The 19,215-nt window shown below is 45.6% G+C and overlaps 1 protein-coding gene across 18 annotated transcripts in view; it reads left to right on the forward strand.

Moving 5' to 3' along the window:
* TENM3 (teneurin transmembrane protein 3) overlaps positions 1–19,215 on the forward strand; it is a 697,856-nt gene that overhangs the window by 667,424 nt on the left and 11,217 nt on the right. For all 18 annotated transcript variants that reach the window (XM_079909550.1, XM_079909554.1, XM_079909551.1 and 15 more), the window contains 3 exons: positions 6,343–6,518; positions 8,292–8,527; positions 16,219–16,515. In XM_079909550.1, coding sequence (XP_079765676.1) covers positions 6,343–6,518; positions 8,292–8,527; positions 16,219–16,515 — 709 coding nt within the window. The remainder of the gene's footprint in view (positions 1–6,342; positions 6,519–8,291; positions 8,528–16,218; positions 16,516–19,215) is intronic.

Here is a 19,215-nt window from a genome sequence, read left to right on the forward strand (position 1 = left end):
TTTAAGGGTTGGTTGATTGCTCTACTTCCCTTGGTGATGGAAGCATTTTGCATTTTCTCTTCAGAACCTGATTTTTTGAGGATTTCTAACTGACAACATTGCTCCTGAATTCAAAGAAATTATGATTTGCCTGTGAGATCGCTGTTAAAATATACAAACCTCAGTTTCGTTCCCAGAATGCTTACACGTAAATTCTTTTGATAAGAGTGTTACAAATCGCATTGTTGCTATTCGGGTTCCAGACAGTCCACCGCGAGAAGCTTAAGTCGGGTTCTGTTCTGGTTTTGCCGTTTGCGCACGTCCTTCACCAGGCCTGCAGACCCAGGAGCGCTTTGTGCATATGTTTGTGTTATGATGAGGTTGATTTTGTTCTGCTTTACCACAATGACAGATAAGAAGCTATTACGGGTTAGCACTGTGAAAAAAGTATTGCCGTACAGATGGCAAGGTTGGGGGGATTTTGTTTGGGGGTTTTTTTTTTTTGGTTTTGCAGGCTGTTAAACAGTGAAAGGACATTGGATTAAAGGAACTCTGATAGATGGGAGAAAAAAATTCTCCCTCTGTGTCGGGGGGACAGTGGGGGAAAGACAGGTTGATTACGTCTTTCCTGGGAATGCTTACTGGGACTCAAGTCTAAAAGCACACGGATGCAGCCCCACTCAGCAGCTTATTCCGGGTGGCCCTGGGGAAGACGCGGAAGAGCCAGCCACGACTGGCTCCCTTCCAGACCAACACCTCCTGGTGTCTCAGCTTCTCAAGACAGGCTGATCTGGACTAGAGAAACCAGTCAGAGGTGACACATGCGTTTAGCTGGCTGGTGTCCATTCCTCTACAGGTGAGGAGAATAAAGGTCTGGGAGAGGAGCATCGCCAACATTTTAGGAGTAAATACATACATTTGTCTCACCTTTGAGACCAGTTCAGCGTGCGGCTGAATCGCAAGGCAAGGGGGACAGGGCAGCCCACTCAAAAGAGCCGCCCCTCTCAGGGCGACGGCTGCCTCTCTTCGCTGGTTTGCTTTCTTCTCTAAAGCCCTGCTCTCATGGACACAGATTTTTCTCAAAAACAGAAGGTAATTTTAGAAATGAAACATTTGATTAAAGAAGACATGGGACTTCCCTGGCAGTCCACTGGTTAAGACTCAGCGCTTCCACCGCAGGGGGCTCGGGTTCGATCCCTGGTCGGGGAACTAAGATCCCTCATGGCGCGCGGGGAGGCCAAAAAAAAAAAGAAGAAGCCATGTTATGGGGAAGCACTGAAGACAACAGATAATCCTGTTGAGTTTTAAAGAAAACTTGTTACCTTTGTTGAATGATGTTAGTTGACTCTACTGTAATGTATCAACTGAATTGAATGTTTGCTTTTGAACAAGACTTTTTCTGGGTAAGAGTTAAAAGGCTTAGAACAAGCTAACAGACAACAGAAATAAGTATATCAGATTTTTTAATGCAACAAACTACATGTTAATTGTTACCTTATTCTTTTTATCTTTAGTAGACACTTTTAAAAGTGTGTAACTCACCAATACGTGGTGTATAATGAAGACAGCACTATAATAAATTAGTTTTGTTCTGATGTTTTAGACCACTTGCAAAAAAAAAAGTTTCCAAGAACTTTGTTTCTACCTGAATACATTTGCGGTATCAATAGTCTATTGACCTTGGTTGGTGACAGTCTCAGTCAGTGTTTCTCTCCGTTGAGGAACCACTAGAAGATGTTTAAGCAGAGAAGCGTGGTACTCGGGGTGGGTTTCGGAAGATGGATTTGGTAGCCGTGAGTATGGGGAGAGGCGACAAGACCAGCTTTTGAAATCTAGGGTGGCTGTGAGAGTGGGAAGATATGTGAGAGACATTGTGAAGGAAAAGTAAAGAGTTGGGAACTTCTCTCTGTAAAGGGAAGCGAGAGAGAAAATTTCACGTCAGAACGGAATCAGCGTCTTCAACTGAGAAGGTCTGAGGCTCTGGCTTTCCGGGGCATTTGTCGATAATCCCGCTGTTTAGGAAACGTAAAAAGAGATTTAAAAATATACCACAAAGGCTAAAACAGCAAGTATAGGCAAAAAAACGCAAAATCAAAATTAAAGACGAACAAACAGAGAAACATCAGTGAAGAGCATCACAAAGGTCGTGGGGAGCCTGAGGGATTTGCCTTTTCCAGCAAAAGGGGCCTTTGTCAAGAGGGGTCAACCGGGAGTAAAGAAGAATGTGCTGTGCGATGAACTTGAAGCCATGCGGCTGCGACCGGATGAGTGGAAAGGGGGGCATCAAGTTGATGTTCTAGTCAGATTCCCTGGAGCCTATCGCATTGTAAATTCAAGAAGCTCATAAAAGAAAACCATGTCTCAGATCTACAAGCTGGGCAGGCCTGGTTCACCAGCGAGGCCAAGCAACATTCCGTAGAGCCGCGAAGCTGTGCGGAAGCAGAGAGTATGTCCAGAGGCGTGTGTTTGATGGGAAGGCCCCTGTTAGCACCCGGGATCAGAGCTTTTCAGAGGACAGGCAAACATCGGCTGCTGCGTTGTTTTTCTGCTTTTGCCAGAGAAGGGATCGCCTGCCATGTCTGAAAGGCATCTTGGCCCCTTGTTCTCTCTCCCTCCCTTATCCGGCATCCCCTGGCAATTCTAATGGCTGCCATCCATCTTGTTGCATTTCTGTTGTCATAGATGCGAATCTGTGCAGAAGTTTTCACAGATCCACAGTGAAATGGAAAAAATAAATAATGATGGGGAGAACGTTTTCATAAAGCTTTACTGGTCCTTGTCAAGAACCTTCACCTGAAGTTAGGTCCTTTCTATCTGTGGCATGAGTAATGGCCTTTCTTTATGAAATGATGCTAGTTAGAGGTGAGGAGTTTTTATTTAAAAACTCTCTGTTGGGCCCCAGTTTTATTTTTTGTACTGGTTTGTGAAATCGGCAAGTCTGGGAAGGAGTCCCTGCTTGACGTGTCACCCCGCCCCTGGGCTCCTTGCTTCCCTTTAAAACCTTCGTCACAGTCCCCAGTGATGAGCCTCCCTCTACCATATCAGGGACCCTACGCGGACCCTCCGCTTCAGTGGGCTCTTCTGCTCCCTGACCTCACAGCCCGTCCGTCCTCAGTCCTCTGCACCCTCTCCCTGGCTGTCTTCCTGGCTGGAATGGGTCCTGTGCCTTCCTTACTCACCTGTATAAATCCGCATCGATTTCAAGGCCCAGCTTAGGTCCCCACCTTGACGTGGCCCTTCCCTGCTCTGCTCCAGCACGATCGCTCCATCACCTGCCCTCAGAGGGTGGGGGACTCTGGACCACCAGACTTCTGATGCTCTGTGTACCCACGATCCCCTCGCACCGTGACTAGCCCACAAAGTTCATTCAGAAACTGGTAGGTGACTGGCAGGGTAGATGCTCTGAGGGCCCTTCCGAAATAGCAGCTTTCCTGGCCGGCCCTGTGCGAGCCCTTCAGCCCTTTTAGTGCCTTAACGTAGATGCAGCCACTCGTCTGAAGGCACAAATTGAGGACTTCCAGGGCTAAACTGTGAAGCTGGGCCACTAGGATGCCCGCTTAACCCTCTGTCATTCTAACTGCACTGCCTACAAAGGCTGCTCGTACTTTTATTTTCCAAAGAACCAAAGGCTAATAGGTTAGCGTCTGAATGTGCAGCATCCGATGCTCTCTGGCCATGCGCTCAGCATCCTGTGATAGGAAATGCCTGCCCAGCAGGACAGGGAACGTGGGGTAGGCCAGCGAAAGAGCAGAGGCAAAGCTTGGGGAAGTGCTTTCTGCAGGAGAAAGGTGACAGACCTGCTTTAGGTTGAACGGAGCTAGAAAACATAAACCAGCAAAGGGGTCGATAAAGGGCAGGTGAGTGACAGCAGCAAGAATGAATCAGCAGAGTGCTGGCAGGCGGCATCACCTGTATAAAGCTACCGTTCTCCACTTCAGGTCAAGCCCTGTGATTTACAGAAGGGCTAAGGGACCTGGGTCCAGTGCATGAAAGTTCCAGTTATGGCCCCATCGTGAGATGCAAAGAGAGCCACATCAAATCACCTGACCACATCACATTTTCGTTTTTCCACCTGTAAAATGGGAAGGGGGTGGGGGCATAGTGCAGCACTGAACTGCCTTTTACGTAGGAGCATTCCAAAGGATGTTAGTTTATTTTTTCAATTTTTCTACAGCTTCTTTTTTTTTCTTCCAGTGTTATTGAGATATAATGGACAGACAGCACTGTGTAAGTTTAAGGTGTACAGCATAGTGATGGGACTTCCATACCTCATGAAAGGATTATCACAATAAGTTTAGTGAACGTCCATCATCTCCTACAGATACAACATTAAGGAACGAGAAAATACACATTTTTTGCTTGTGATGAGAACTCTTGGGATTTTTCTCTCTTTACAACTTTTATATATAACTGACAGCAGTGTTAATTCTATTTATCACGTTGTACATTACATCCCTAGTACTTACTTATCTTAGGGTGTTCATTTCTTTAAAACACAATAGCTTATTTTTCATCGTATCCTATGAGAAATGTAACGCGCTGCAAGCATTATGTCAGGTTAAGATTGCACTTTAAGCTGGTTTGGTCAGTAATTCTGTAACTCTGCTTTGCTGCATAAATAAACCTATGCTTGTTTGTTTCAAGAGTAATAACTTCTTCAAAAAAGCAGTTTTGCTTTCTTTCACTGATGCCTTAATCTGCTGGGGGCATTTGGGTTGCTGGAGAGGGAAGGGAGTCTGCTCTTTCACTTCAGCTCTGCCTTTTATGGGTCCAAACAATGATTACACTCAACGGCACATTCCCTCTCTCTCTCTCTCTCTCTCTCTCTCTCTCCCCCTCTCTCTCTCTTTCTCCATCCGTCGCCCGCCTCTTTCTCCTGAGTGCCCGTTTCTGCCGCTGGCGAAGCAGCAGGGCGAGTTGTCAGATCAAGTCAGGCAAGCCCACGATCTGAGTGATGCTGTCCCCACTGAAGTAACGGGCCCTGAACAGACATCCGTCTCCTTCCTCCCTTCTGCCTTCCTAGCTCCGCCATGACATTGGCCTTCTAGAGTCTGCTCCTAATTCCTGTAACCACATTTTTCAAAGCTAATTTTTACAGTCTAGAAGCCCTCTCTCCTTTTATTCCAAAGTATCATTTAAGTCCTTTTTTCTACCCCTTATTCCCTTGTTGCCCCACGTTTACACCCGTTATTAGGGTCCTCTTCACTGTTTTTCCTCCTCTGGTAGCTTCTGTCTTTCACTAATAAGACTCTTTCTCTCCTAGTTCTGCATCTGGGCTTATTTTAAGTAGGGTATGGTTCAGGTCTCCATTTCACTTAGACCTTTTATTGATGAAGCAGCCTTAGTATTAATATGAAATCCAATCTTAAGTATATTTTTTGTCCCAAGGAAGTCCCTGATTTTTCATCCAGAATTTACATTTTATTCCCTTTCTTCAAACCACCTTGTCATTTTTGAAATTTTCTCTGGTGCTGCCACCAATAGAAAAGTCACCCCCAAAATCAATTTTTTAGTAAAATGTTGTATCTGTAATGCATATTTATGATAATAAGATAGCTTTTTAAATATATCCTAACACTTAAATTATAGGTGCCTCTTATATTTATATGCTAAAAAAAAAAAGTGAGGATATCATAAAAAAGCAAATAGTCATTAAATGTCAGGAAATATTACATCTCATTTCAGTAAACATGATAAATCATCATTCAAGATATCACCCACTCCTACAACATGAGTATAGACAAGATAGATTATCTCCACCCCGCCAACATTAAGTCCCAATTTACCATTATAAAGTAGGTCAATCACTGAGAAATAAAGTCTTTAGAAAAGGCCTTATTATATTAATTTGTTGAAGATGTCTCAGGATACCAAAGGAGTATCTTTCCATATGCAAATACTTACATGCATGTACATACACTGCTTTACAAAATTATATATATTTTTCCATATTGCACTGCCCTAGAGGGCATAAGTTAGTAAAACTTTCAAAAAGGATATAACAGTGAATTAAATCTACTTTATAGAAAATAGGGAGGAATACTAAGAAATTTAATATCAGCAAACATGTTCCCTTTGAAACAGCAAATTAGATGTGCAGGAGGAATGTGGTCACACTTGAGAGAATAACGTGCTGGGGAGGGGAGCTGCTCTGTTTACTCTTGCCCTCGCAGGTGAGGCTTCTCTGTGTTCAACAGGCTTCCGATCACTTCAAAGCGTGTTTGAAGTCCTCACTGCACAGCTCATGCACACAGACAAATATTCTTCCAAATGTGTGCAGCTGCTGTTGCTGCAGACGCTCTCATGAGTAAGAAGAACTTGCAGTTTCCTATTTAATGCCGAGTTCATGCCTCTTTTATTCAGCTATGACAGTGAAGGTCGTCTGACAAATGTGACGTTTCCAACCGGAGTGGTCACAAACCTCCATGGAGACATGGACAAGGCTATCACAGTGGACCTTGAGTCATCCAGCCGGGAAGAAGGTGTCAGCATCACTTCAAACCTGTCCTCCATCGACTCATTCTACACCGTGGTTCAAGGTAAGCACGAAAGCAGAGCTTTCAATGGCCCAGTTTAAAATACTACTGGTGGGGCTTCCCTGGCGGTCCAGTGGTTAAGACTTCACCTTCCAATGTACGGGGTGCGGGTTCGATCCCTGGTCGGGGAGCTAAGATCCCACATGCCTTGGGGCCAAAAAACCAAAACATAAAACAGAAGCAATATTGTAACAAGTTCAATAAAGACTTTAAAAATAGTCCACACCAAAAAAAAGCTCTTTAAAAAATAAAATACCACTGGCACCGGGTAGAAAGTGGCAACCCGCATTTTAAAAGATGAACCAGGAAAGAGAAGGTGGAAATATAAACCCCTAGAGATATCGATGGGATGGTCTAATGTCTACGTGTAGTGTTTATTTAGTGATATATACGTATATAAAATCACATAACATCTAAAACAATCTGTTAACCTAGAAATGACGGTTTTTTTCTTTCCCATTTAATAAAACACGTTAATTCCCGCTCTTCGCTTGCATCTAAAGGCCCTTAGGCCTCATCATCACTGCCGTGGAAGGCCAGCAGGCCGAGCTTTCCGAATCCGTGCACGATGCAGCATTCGAATCGCGTCTCATGCCATCACTGGGGGTTGTGTGCCCATATGTGTAATAGCTCAACTCTCCGTTCTTTCATTCAGTCTGTAGGTATATGTGTCCAATAACTCCATGATGGACCCTCCCACCGTATTCCTTTTTGATGTAATCTTGAAAAGGCCTGTTTACAATGACAATTGCAGCTGTGAGGTCATTGCTCTAAGACTCATTGCTAAGTCTGAGTTAAGCTTCTCTGACTCTTTTTTTTTTTTACCAATTCTGTCAGGTAATCTCTCTCTACAGTCATCTAAAATCAGTATTGCTTGAATTCATTGCTTCCCCAAATGGTCCTGTATTATTCAAAATTTTTAACTTGAGGCAATAGCCTACAATATGAGAGGGTGTTTTGTACAAAATATGACTTCCTTTTTTTTTTTTTTTAATTTATTTGTTTTTGGCTGCATTGGGTCTTCATTGCTATGCGTGGGCTTTTTCTAGTTATGGCGAGCAGGGGCTACTCTTCGTTGCGGTGCGCGGGCTTCTCATTGCGATGGCTTCCCTTGTTGCGGAGCACAGGCTCAAGGCACGCGGGCTTCATTAGTTGTGGCACGCAGGCTCAGTAGTTGTGGCGCACGGGCTTAGTTGCTCCGTGGCATGTGGGATCTTCCCAGACCAGGGCTCGAACCCGTGTCCCCTGCATTAGCAGGCAGATTCTTAACCACTGCGCCACCAGGGAAGCCCGACTTCCTTTTTTAAAGTCAATTTCAGGGGGAAATATCTCCTTATATTTTTGGTATAGAAGGTAGAGATATTAAATCATTTCAAAACATCTTTAACAAAAGATATAGGGATGACTGTTGGGAAGATGTCTTCTAAACCCTTGGAGGAGACACACCAGCCTCTGAAAAGAACACATACTTGGTTCTTTGCAAAACATTTACTGGAGGTCGAACCTTCATTTATTTCATCAGGCAAATAAAGTAGAGAAGGACTTTAAATTCCCCTAAAGTTTGCCTTTAACATTCAGCCAAATGTGTTACAGCATGAGATGCCAGAAATCGAAGTTGTTTTGTTATTTTCTAAAAGGATATCATTAAGTACTTTTCATTCCCTTATAAATGGAGTGTAGTCAATGTTTTAGAAATTCATGTCACTTCTAACCCCGCAAGCGATCTGGTGTTTAATGCACACCTACAGTTCGTGTTTTCTGCTGCTTGTTTTCTAGATCAGTTAAGAAACAGCTACCAGGTCGGTTACGACGGCTCCCTTCGAATCCTGTACGCCAGTGGCCTGGATTCGCACTACCAGACAGAGCCACACGTTCTGGCCGGCACAGCTAACCCAACAGTTGCCAAAAGAAACATGACTCTTCCTGGTGAAAACGGTCAGAATTTGGTGGAGTGGAGATTCCGGAAAGAGCAAGCCCAAGGCAAAGTCAATGTCTTTGGTCGAAAGCTCAGGGTAAGTCAGTGTCAGAGCGAGGTGACAGCCACCCGGTCCTCCGTGTCATGCTGTGGCCTGTCCACGAGGGCGGGCCTAGGACTCATCTCCTGTTCACACTCAGGGTAACACCTTACCTTAGAGCATGAGTTACAGCCAACCATCAAGCCATCAGATCGCTCATAGAAAAACTATTTGAGAAAAGTGTTTTCTTAATATAGCTTTGATTAAAAATCAGTTCTTCCCATAGAGAATGGACTTGAGGATATGGGGAGGGGGAAGGGTTAGCTGGGACAAAGTGAGAGAGTGGCATGGACATATATACACTGCCAAATGTAAAATAGATAGCTAGTGGGAAGCAGCCGCATAGCACAGGGAGATCAGCTCGGTGCTCTGTGACCACCTGGAGGGGTGGGATAGGGAGGGTGGGAGGGAGACGCAAGAGGGAGGGGATATGGGGATATATGTATACGTATAGCTGATTCACTTGGTTATACAGCAGAAGCTAACACACCACTGTAAAGCAATTATACTCCAAAAAAGGTGTTAAATTAAAAAAAAAAATCAGTTCTTCCCTGGGAGACTAGGGTAGCGCACGTAGCACGATTCCAGCTAGCTGGGTGGCCGACAGATTCTTGTCTTACTGATGTTGCCCTAACAACCTTACGCTTTTCCTTTACCCACTCAGGAGTGATGGCTTCCTAATGGGATGGGGATGGGTAAGAGTTGGATGAAATGTTAAAAGTATTCCAAGTCATAAATATGTATCTTGAAAGAGGTGGGTTGGCCTTTGAAAGGTGGATCCTTCCTTTGCATTCTCAATATTTTTGAAGTACAGCTTAGGCACCTGGAAGAGGACCAACGTCGGAAACCCCCTGCCACCTCCTCCCTATTGAAGGGAAACCCAAAGTGACGTTACTGTTATGAGAAGTGTGATGACATTGCTGATTACGCTAGTGTAATTGACCTCTGCAAAGTGTTCTCTGTGTTGCCTTCTTATATGTTTTTATTCCTCCATCTCACATTGTGGGCCAACGAGATCTAGAAAGCAAGCTGTGCTTTATGATAGCTGTTTGGTAAAGACATCATAGATTAACTACTAAAACACAGGTTACAAGGAACCACCTTCAAACCACTATAAACTGAACTGGATTCATTCTTTCTATTAGCAAACAGATTTTCATTTATCAGATAAATGTGGATAACTATTCCTAAAATTACTTCCCTTGCTGTTTAAAAAAAAGTTACTTAAAATCAAGGAGAGACAAAAAACATGGAGGATACCATTCATGTCCTTTTTTCAGCACCAAAAAATGGTTAAATTATTATTATTATAACAGGCCAACATTATTTCCCAGGACAAGCCCTCATGGTAAGAAACAGCTACTACATATTGTCTCTGGCTATTTCCAAGAAATAGAAATGAAGTGAGAAGGAATCAGTGCCTCAAATACAGACTGTCCAACTCACAGTTACATTCTAATTCCTCTTCAGTTGCAAGGCAGGGGTTGGGACTCTAGATGCACGGTCTTCTGAAACCAGTGTTGTGCTCCCACTTCACCCGTCTCCCAGGCTATGGGAGCCTGGATGCCCTAGCTCCGGGGCCCTGCACCAGGAGTTCTGGTGGATAGGAGCTGGGGAGGCTGGAAGGAGGTTATCCCGTGAGAAGGGCCAGAAGAAGATGGAATAGAACCTCAGAAAGAAGAGCATGATTAGGGGGCAAGTAACATGATGGGAAGAAAACAAGCTCCAGGCTCATTCCGGGGTCGCTTTCAGAGGGTCTTGGTCTGTTACCAGAGTCAGCGCCAGCCCTGGCCTTTTCTTCTGCCGAAACAAGGAACTGAGCTGCCTGCGTGCCTGTCGGCTGCTACCACTGACCGCTGCCCCGGGCCGTGCTTGCTTGGGTCACTGCAAACTGGAAGCTAGTTCACAGGCTTTGTCTTAGTCAGCTACCCCTACAGCAGGTGTGGTGTGCCCGCACTCACACAGACACACACGCGCAGAGTCCCACGGGTACCTGGACACGGGACTTACTTCATCAAAAGACACGAAGGTTCTCGCGTTTGTGCTCAAAAAATGTGGGTTCTAGATCAGGCTCCACTTTTTACTAATAGTAGATCTTATAGGAAAATCCTAACATCTGTAAAGCTCATTTTCCTTACCTATATGATGATATCCATATCATGACGGCAATAATACGATATTGTCTAGATAATATCCTGACCTTATGACACAGACACGATATAGATTAGCTGTATTATGGATAAATACAATTTGCCCTACCCTGCCGCTGTCTCACACAATTGTTACAGAACAAATGAGATAATGTGAAAATCCTTGAAAAACAAAAGGCATGATTACATATTCCGTAACCCTAACCCAGAGAATCTGAACCATGGGCGCAAACAGTGGGCATTTATTCCCACACAACAGATGGATAGGAAAAATCTGGTTAACTCACTTGTTACGAAAACACAAGAACGATTATGGGAAATGCTTTGCCCAGAAACTGACCACGTCACATGTGGCCCACTGTTCTTCGAGACAAGCTAGTCTAAGTGCATCCTTCGTTTTCCTTTTTAATACTGATTTTCTAGACATAAAAAAGGAAATAAGAAGAGTAGAGGAAAAAGCCGATTTTAAGTCTCTGATTCTCAGTGTCAGATTCTAAATGAAGAAAACACCTCCCTTTGGGGAGGAAGAGACCAGTGCACACAGGCATGGGTGTGAGTTTCTTTCTAAATACCAGAACGACAATGCCTCAGCAAGTCATTTCAGAAGCTACACTATTTAAAACGGCCTGTTCGTTCACACTGAAAGGAGATTTCCAGCTGATACGTGTGATGGCTCACATAGAGACAGTGCCAAGATCACAAGGGAGGGTTGCGTACTTTCAAGAGAGATATGGGAACATATGTTTATGTATAACTGATTCACTTTGTTATGAAGCAGAAACTAACACCCCGTTGTAAAGCAATTATCCTCCAATCAAGATGTAATAAAAAAAAAGATAAGATTGGATGTGCTAGCTCGGCTTGCTGATTTCATCCTCTGTGGATTCTGAGAGGAATTCTAGGGAGAAAGCAATGGTGTGAACGTCTCGTTGGAGGACCGGACCTGTAAACTGCCAAATTAGGGCGCAGAGGAGGAAGGAGGGGCGTGACGCGAGGCCACCAGGGCCTCTGAATCAGGAATCAGAGAATCAGCCCGAAGAGCCGCCTGTTTTTGCTCCTCCCTTTCCTGAAACAGAGGACGTCTCCTCTCTTACCTTTCATTATCTCCTAGCAGAAACGTCTTTTCATTTTTAAGTTACTGGCCTAAATCTAGCTATGGCCTGACACAGGGTGGGCCCTCAAATATTTATTCAATAAATGAAAGAATGAGGAAGAGCCAGCCTTAGAATCGGGTTATTTCATGGCCTCTAGATCTTCCTCAGAGAGAAGCTGTAGGAATAGCAGCACGTCCTTGCAGATGTTTGACTGCAGGAAACCTAACACTCAGTTGAATAGATCACGTGGATATAATAGGTATAACACTAGATGGAGTGGTTTAAAAGGTAAAAAAAAAAAGCCAAGGAGTACAAAAGGAAAAATTGTACAAGAAATGAGCAACATGGAAAGCATTTTCTGTGAAACTGCATTAAGGGAAAGGGGGTTGGATACATAGGGATACCCAGCAGAGGCAATCATGGCAGAGATGTGGGAAAACAGAACAAAGATGAGACAATTCCTTAGCTTACTCGCTTGTACCTACATTTTTTTTTAAAAAGACATGCATAATAGTTGCTTGTCCTTGTCTTACAGTATTTGGTAAACAGTCCTAATTTTTGTCAGTGTTGGACTTTAGAACCAGCCTTTGATCAATTCCCAAAAATTGTTATGTTATCCTAATAATAAAAGTCATCTTTAAACTTGCCCAGAATTCTGATGCTTAAAGGAAAACATTTAGTGGATTACATGAAAAAGAAATTCTCGAAACTTGAAGGCCGAAAGGGTGTTTCGAGGCATGCGTAAATATGATAGCTTATTTAACTCTTATTATGCCCATCACGTCTGTGTGCCGTCCTGTATCTCACTTTCGTCTGACTGGCAGGGGGCCTAGAGTGGGATGGTGCAGAACAGTTAGCACTTGCTGACGTGTGGAGGGGACACAGAACCGCCTGCAGACAGTTGATGTTCTAACAAGGACACCAGGGAGTTGAGATAGTGTCACAAACAGTCTGGATACCTGAATACAGGCTGACTGTGCTTTGTGTCGTCAAACATACAGACATTGTTTTAACCTCTTTGTGCCTCAGTTTTTCAAGCGTTACAGAGGGAAAATAACTACCCACTTCCCGATATCAAAGGGGCATTATGATTGATTGCAGGCATGCTGGACATGATCTTTGAACATGGGGATTTTCCATGCTTACTTAAAAGAAACGCTGTAGGGCTTCCCTGGTGGCGCAGTGGTTGAGAGCCCACCTGCCGATGCAGGGGACACGGGTTCGCGCCCCGGTCCGGGAGGATCCCACATGCCGCGGAGCGGCTGGGCCCGTGAGCCATGGCCGCTGAGCCTGCGCGTCCGGAGCCTGTGCGCCGCAACGGGAGAGGCCACAACAGTGAGAGGCCCGCGTACCGCAAAAAAAAAAAAAAAGAAACGCTGTATATCACAAAGGAATTCATGGTGAGCTTTTATCCAGACACAACATTTGGATTCATTTTTATGTAGCTGGAGGTATCGTAACGATCTGATAGAAGGTTTTTCATCTTAGGTGAACTACTCAATGTAACTTGATATTTTTTTATGTTAAAAATATTTATTAAAAGGCCACTGGGGCAACAATGCTGGTCCTCTATGACTGTCAAAAAAAAGTTTGCAAAATAGTTGTGATTTCATACAGGTGCAGTTAAGCGACTGTGTTCCAGATGGAAATGTCCCTTGACTTGTGCATTTTGTCTGCAGCACCCAAAGGAGAACGTGCAGGCAGGTTTGAGAGGGATGGAAAAAAACAAAACATCTGTGAGCATCTTCTGAAATGTTACCTATTGAATAACAGTGGCTGGTGTCTGGAAACAGTAAGAACAGTTAAAACCTTGGCTTGTGTTGTGAACGTGGAGAAAAACACAGCCACATTCTAATTCTTTCCTCATTTCTTCAGTTGGAGGACACAAGAAAGGCATTTGTCTGGATAAAAAGAAAAATGTTAACTGCTATCCAGATGTTTGCTCTCGCGGTGCTTCTAGATGTTTCCATATGGTGACATGCGTGGTGTGGCAGCGTTAGATGTTCTCCTGGACGCTTCGGTGTTGTGCAGCCAGAGTCCCAAACCAGAGCGACAAATCAGAAGCCCGGTGGTGGGCGCAGGCATGCGAAGAAGGGGTCCCAGGCCTGCCTCTGGCCCTTCTCCCTTCCTGACCAAGCAGCCATACTGGATCTGCAGAGCAGATTCCCTGTACTCTACCCGCAGGAAATACTGCAGAGACAAAGGAGGGTTCAGGAAGGCAATAAAGACTCGAGATACAAATTAAAATGAATACAAGTAAAACGCAAACAGATGGGGTGCGACTGCGGGCTGCCGTCCATGGCAACTAACTACACAGGCGGCCTCGCTTGGCTATTCGTAGCCTGGAATAACCTGAGGGCGGAAAAAGGAGGGCAGACCTAAACACTCTGTTGTTTTGGTTTTTAAATCACAGTGTGAGAAAAACAAGAGCCCCAGGAAACCATTTAAATTGTGCAAAGCCTCTTCCTAAGGCATCACAAGTGTGCAGATGGAAGCTGAAGAGCTGGATTCTGCCAGTTCAGTATTGAGCTCTTTGATGTCAAATCACATCTGTAAAACTTCAGACTTCAAAATACGTCCTTGTAAGCTAGTAGCTTCCTTCCAAGGTACACAAAGCATCCTGCAAACCTAAACTCATCAAGTCTCACAACATTCACAGACGGCCGAGCAGCTATTCTGCAGACATTTCCATTTGGGAAAACAGAAGCCCGGAAAGCCTTCAGCTGCTGGTCAGAATCATATAAACTCACTGAGAGCCCAGGGCCTCGCTGCTTCTAGACCTTGTGGTGTGTGGAAATGGGGCTTTCGGACTCCTGGCTGCCCCCTCCGACACAGGTGCACGCCCCACAGCAACACACACCAGTTGCTCTATGGCTCGAGGGGTTTTTCTTTTTCCTGCATCAGCTGGATCTGCAGTGACAGAACTGAAAACTTACGGCCTCCTCACTTGCATCCAGGGCTCCGCTTTCTCATTCATTGTGAATCATCTGGGCGCTTCCCCGGCACCCTGACCCCGACCACTTTGCCTGTTAGGCATGAACTTCTTTTCAGCTGATATCTTTACCCTTCCATGGACTTCACAGTCCTCCCCCTGAAGAGCTAATTGGAAAAGTTTAAATAGAGCTTAAGGAGAATTTTTTCATGGGCCTTGTTTAATGGCCGTGATACAAGGCACAAATTTTTATCCCAGATTTTACATAAATATACGTGTATATTATGTATGGACATACATGTATGTTTACATATATTGGGGGGGTGTGTATAAGTGGTGGGTATATATGTGTGTGTATATAAGTGGTGTGTGTGTGTATAAGTGGTGTGTGTGTGTGTGTGTATAAGTGGTGTGTGTGTGTGTGTGTATAAGTGGTGTGTGTGTGTGTATAAGTGGTGTGTGTGTGTGTGTGTGTGTGTGTGTGTGTGTAAGTGATCAGCTGGCACTGTCTGTTTTGAAGGTTCTAGCTAGGACATGGTCAAGTAAAATTAAGATTTTCCCATTTAACTTGTAACAATCCAAACAGTTAATAAGCATTTTGGTATGGACAAGCCACCATCACCACAAAGGTGCAGTAGAAAACCAAAGAATGGACTGGCCCTTGTCTTCTGCAAACACTGTAGACCATGTGTAAAGTAGAATTTAACCAAGGCCACGTGTCCAGCACAGTAGCAGATGCTGGCTGGTGTGTGCCCTGGACCACAGACAGTAACAGCCAGATGTAGTCAGAGATTCTGGACGTGACACAGAGACCCTACGACAACAGCATGGGGCTAGATTTGTAAAGTAAGCACAGTGGTCAGACTGTAGATGTGGGAGTGAAGGATCTGAAGTCCTTGCCAGTGAACCAGATGTTATCAAAGAAAAAGGCATTCCAAAAAATTGTGACACTTCAGCACGTAGCCAAAACCAAGGGTCATGTTTGTAACCTCCCGCTATTTCAACTAATTAATAATTTACAGTAATGTGGGTTCCACATTATCTGCTCTTAACTGCTCCTCGAAGGGCTAGAATCACGTTTACCACCGTTTTATTTAATGTAGCCGTGATTAATCTAGTAAGCAATTATTTCCCAATGTCTTCTGGGCAGGGCGGGGGAGGGATTTGAGTAATGTGCAGAGATGTCAGGTTTACCACCTTCCTATCTTCTGAGCAAACTTGAAAGCAAATGCATTTCGGCATTTTTCTTATCAGTTGCTTAAGGTTACAAAATTTAATTGAAAAGGTTTTGAACAAATGCCAGGCTGTATTTCTGCTTAATGAAACCTTTTAAAAGAGCAGTTAATCTACTGCCTTGCACTTGTGCCCAAGAAGTTGCTAAATTAGTTTACTGACAAAGAGAATCAATCATCATAAGCGGTGTTTAAACAATAGTGGGGACCCTGAGGGGTAATAAGGGGCTGGTACTGGAACGGCGTGATTTATTTTGTCCTCTTGTTTGCGTGGTAACAGGTTAATGGCAGAAACCTCCTTTCAGTTGACTTTGATCGAACAACAAAGACAGAAAAGATCTATGATGACCACCGTAAGTTCCTCCTGAGGATCGCCTATGACACCTCAGGGCATCCGACTCTCTGGCTGCCAAGCAGCAAGCTGATGGCCGTCAATGTCACCTATTCACCCACGGGTCAAGTGGCCAGCGTCCAGCGGGGAACTACGAGCGAGAAAGTAGATTACGACGGACAGGGGAGAATCGTTTCCCGGGTTTTTGCCGACGGGAAAACATGGAGTTACACGTACTTGGAAAAGGTACGCCTGCACACGGAGGGTAAACACAGGTATTGTCCAGCAGTCACCCAAGCGCACTTCCGGGGGGACCAGTGTCACGTGACTGAGCCCCGCTTGTTATTCTGAGTGCCCACATGGAGATCACAGCTGTAGAGCGCTGATGAATTCCTGCATTAGCCGCGGTGTTTCTCCTCAGTTAAGGTCTCCTCTCCGAGACCCTTTTACGTGATTTGTGCTGTGAACAAACAAGCCACAACAGCGCCCACCTGCCAACCTCATACGTCAACAACATTCACAAATTAGACCTTGAGCTTGTTAGTCATTTGTAAATCATCTCCGTGCGAGCTTTTTCATTTGAGAAAGAGCCTTACGCATTCGCACAGTTACAGCTGTCAGTTTTGCGTTGTTGCCCGCAGAGCTTCGACATAACCATAAAAAGCACATACACCTGACTTATGCATTAGTAACCAAAAGAGGCTGTGTTTTAAAAAGCCACGCATCTGGTCCCCTGTGGCCTCTCCCCTTTCTTCTGCATGTAAAGGGCAGCCATTCTTGGGACCTGTGCACACCACCAAACAAGACTTCAAGTTATACGTGTGCAGAATGCCAGGTCGTAGATGCCAGCTTTCGGGTAGTGACTGGGGTCAAGAGAGAATGAAAGGAAAAGGAAAAAGGAGGGACTTCCCTGGTGGTCCACCGGTTAAGAATCCTCCTTCTAATGCAGGGGATGCGGGTTCGATCCCTGGTCCGGGAACTAAGATCCCACACGCCACGGGGCAACTAAGTCCACGCGCCACAACGGCTGAGCCCGCGCGCCCCAAGGAGAGATCCCATGTGCCTCAACTGAGACCCGAAGCAGCCAAAGATAAATATTTTTAAAAAAAGAAGAAAGAACAATAGAGGAAAAGACCACCCCTCTGTAGTTCCTTTCTGAAGAAGTAGAATCCACCAAGAAGCATATTCATGGGAGGTTTCACCTGCCTTTGAGATGCAGGTTCGCACTGGTTTTGCGCTTGGGTGCCTCTCAGCTCAGTGCACCCACACTGCCAGCGACCACACGGCAGCAGAGGCACAGACACAGCTCCCAGCCTCACTGCCTGCCCCCTCCTCGGTTACACAGAATAACCCTGTCCTCCGAACACTCACACGCACGTCACTGTCGCGCTCACTCGCCCCGTGGTGTCTCCACCAGAGATGCTCTGGACCTACCTCTCCCCTGCACCTGAGCCGTCCTGGCTACTTCCTCTTCCTGAGGACCAGTTCGTGTTCAGGGTTCACCTTCAGGCAGCCCGCTAACTCTACAGTGCTTCCAGCTACCACCCTACTTGCCAATTTCTCCTCTTGCAAACCCGCCTATGTGCCCTCCTTAGAAGAGACGCACCCCTGAGACAACGGAGGAGACCCATTAGGTGACAGTTTCCCTCCAGACTCGTCATCACACGCTATGGTTAGTCCTCCGGCTGTTATTTGTTGAGAGAGCACAGAGTAAGCCCCCTCCACACTTACCTTCCTGAGAGCAAATCCCGACACCTGGAGAATAGCTCATCCTGCAACCTACAAGCCCCGAGACAACTCCTGCCTGAAGTTGCTGGGAGTGGAACACTACCTCATTCTGCAACACTCTTCCCAATTTAAATTAAGCGCATTACAGAGAAGAGTAACAGAAATATAAACCCCCAGACTGGGAATTCCCTGGCGGTCCAGTGGTTAGGACTCCGCACTGCCAATGCTAGGGTGTGGGTTTAATCCCTGCTCGAGGAGCTAAGATCCCGCGAGCCGAGCAGTGAGGCCAAAAATAAATAAATAAAATAAACTCTCAGGCCCCCAAAATTGAGAGTAGTGACCATAATGTGACTGAAAAATCTTTAAAGGGAGCAAAGGGGCATGTCATTGGTAAGGGCCACTGTCACAAAATGACACCAGCAGTGACCGAGATCACGTCCATGTATCAACAGGGATGAGAAAAGCCAACGAGCACTTTCTCACCACCTCTCCCAAATCTCTAAAATCCACCCAGACTATTTCCGTTTCCTCGCTAGGATAGGCACCCTAGGCCCAAACTTACCCATGGCCAAGTAAGGAGTATTACTGCCTGCCGTGAGCTGTGATTCTGAATGACTCTGCAGCACTGGGTCCTGGGCCTGTGAATTCGGCAGCGCTCCAGGCTTCCTCGGAAGGCTGCAGACCACCAGGAACAAGTCTCAAGACTGTTGCCGTGGAGTCTGCGCACAAAAATTGCCCCTAGATGTGCCCAGACAGGAGGTTCTGCAGGAGCGTAAGTCAGGCAAACTGCTTCTGAAAATGGTGGACGATAAAGAAGCAAAGAGGGCTTCCCTGGTGGCGCAGTGGTTGAGAGTCCGCCTGCCGATGCAGGGGACGCGGGTTCGTGCCCCGGTCCGGGAGGATCCCACAGGCCGCGGAGGGGCTGGATCCGTGAGCCATGGCCGCTGAGCCTGCGCGTCCGGAGCCTGTGCTCCGCAACGGGAGAGGCCACAACAGTGAGAGGCCCGCGTAAAAAAAAAAGGAGCAAAGAATGAGCCTTGGACACGGGGTTATGAGTTTCTATGTCAAAAGCAAAGAGCGAGTCCCGGTGCGGGGGGTAGGTGGGGAAGTGGGCTCCTAGTCTAACCAGCTCCCAGTTTGGCCATCCTTCCATTCGGTCTACCAGGTTTTAGAGGGGGCTTCCTCAGAGGATAGAACCGCCCATGCACTGCACCACGG

This window comes from Stenella coeruleoalba (genome assembly GCF_951394435.1).
Source record: "Stenella coeruleoalba genome assembly, chromosome: 21".
Taxonomy (NCBI): Eukaryota; Metazoa; Chordata; class Mammalia; order Artiodactyla; family Delphinidae; genus Stenella; species Stenella coeruleoalba.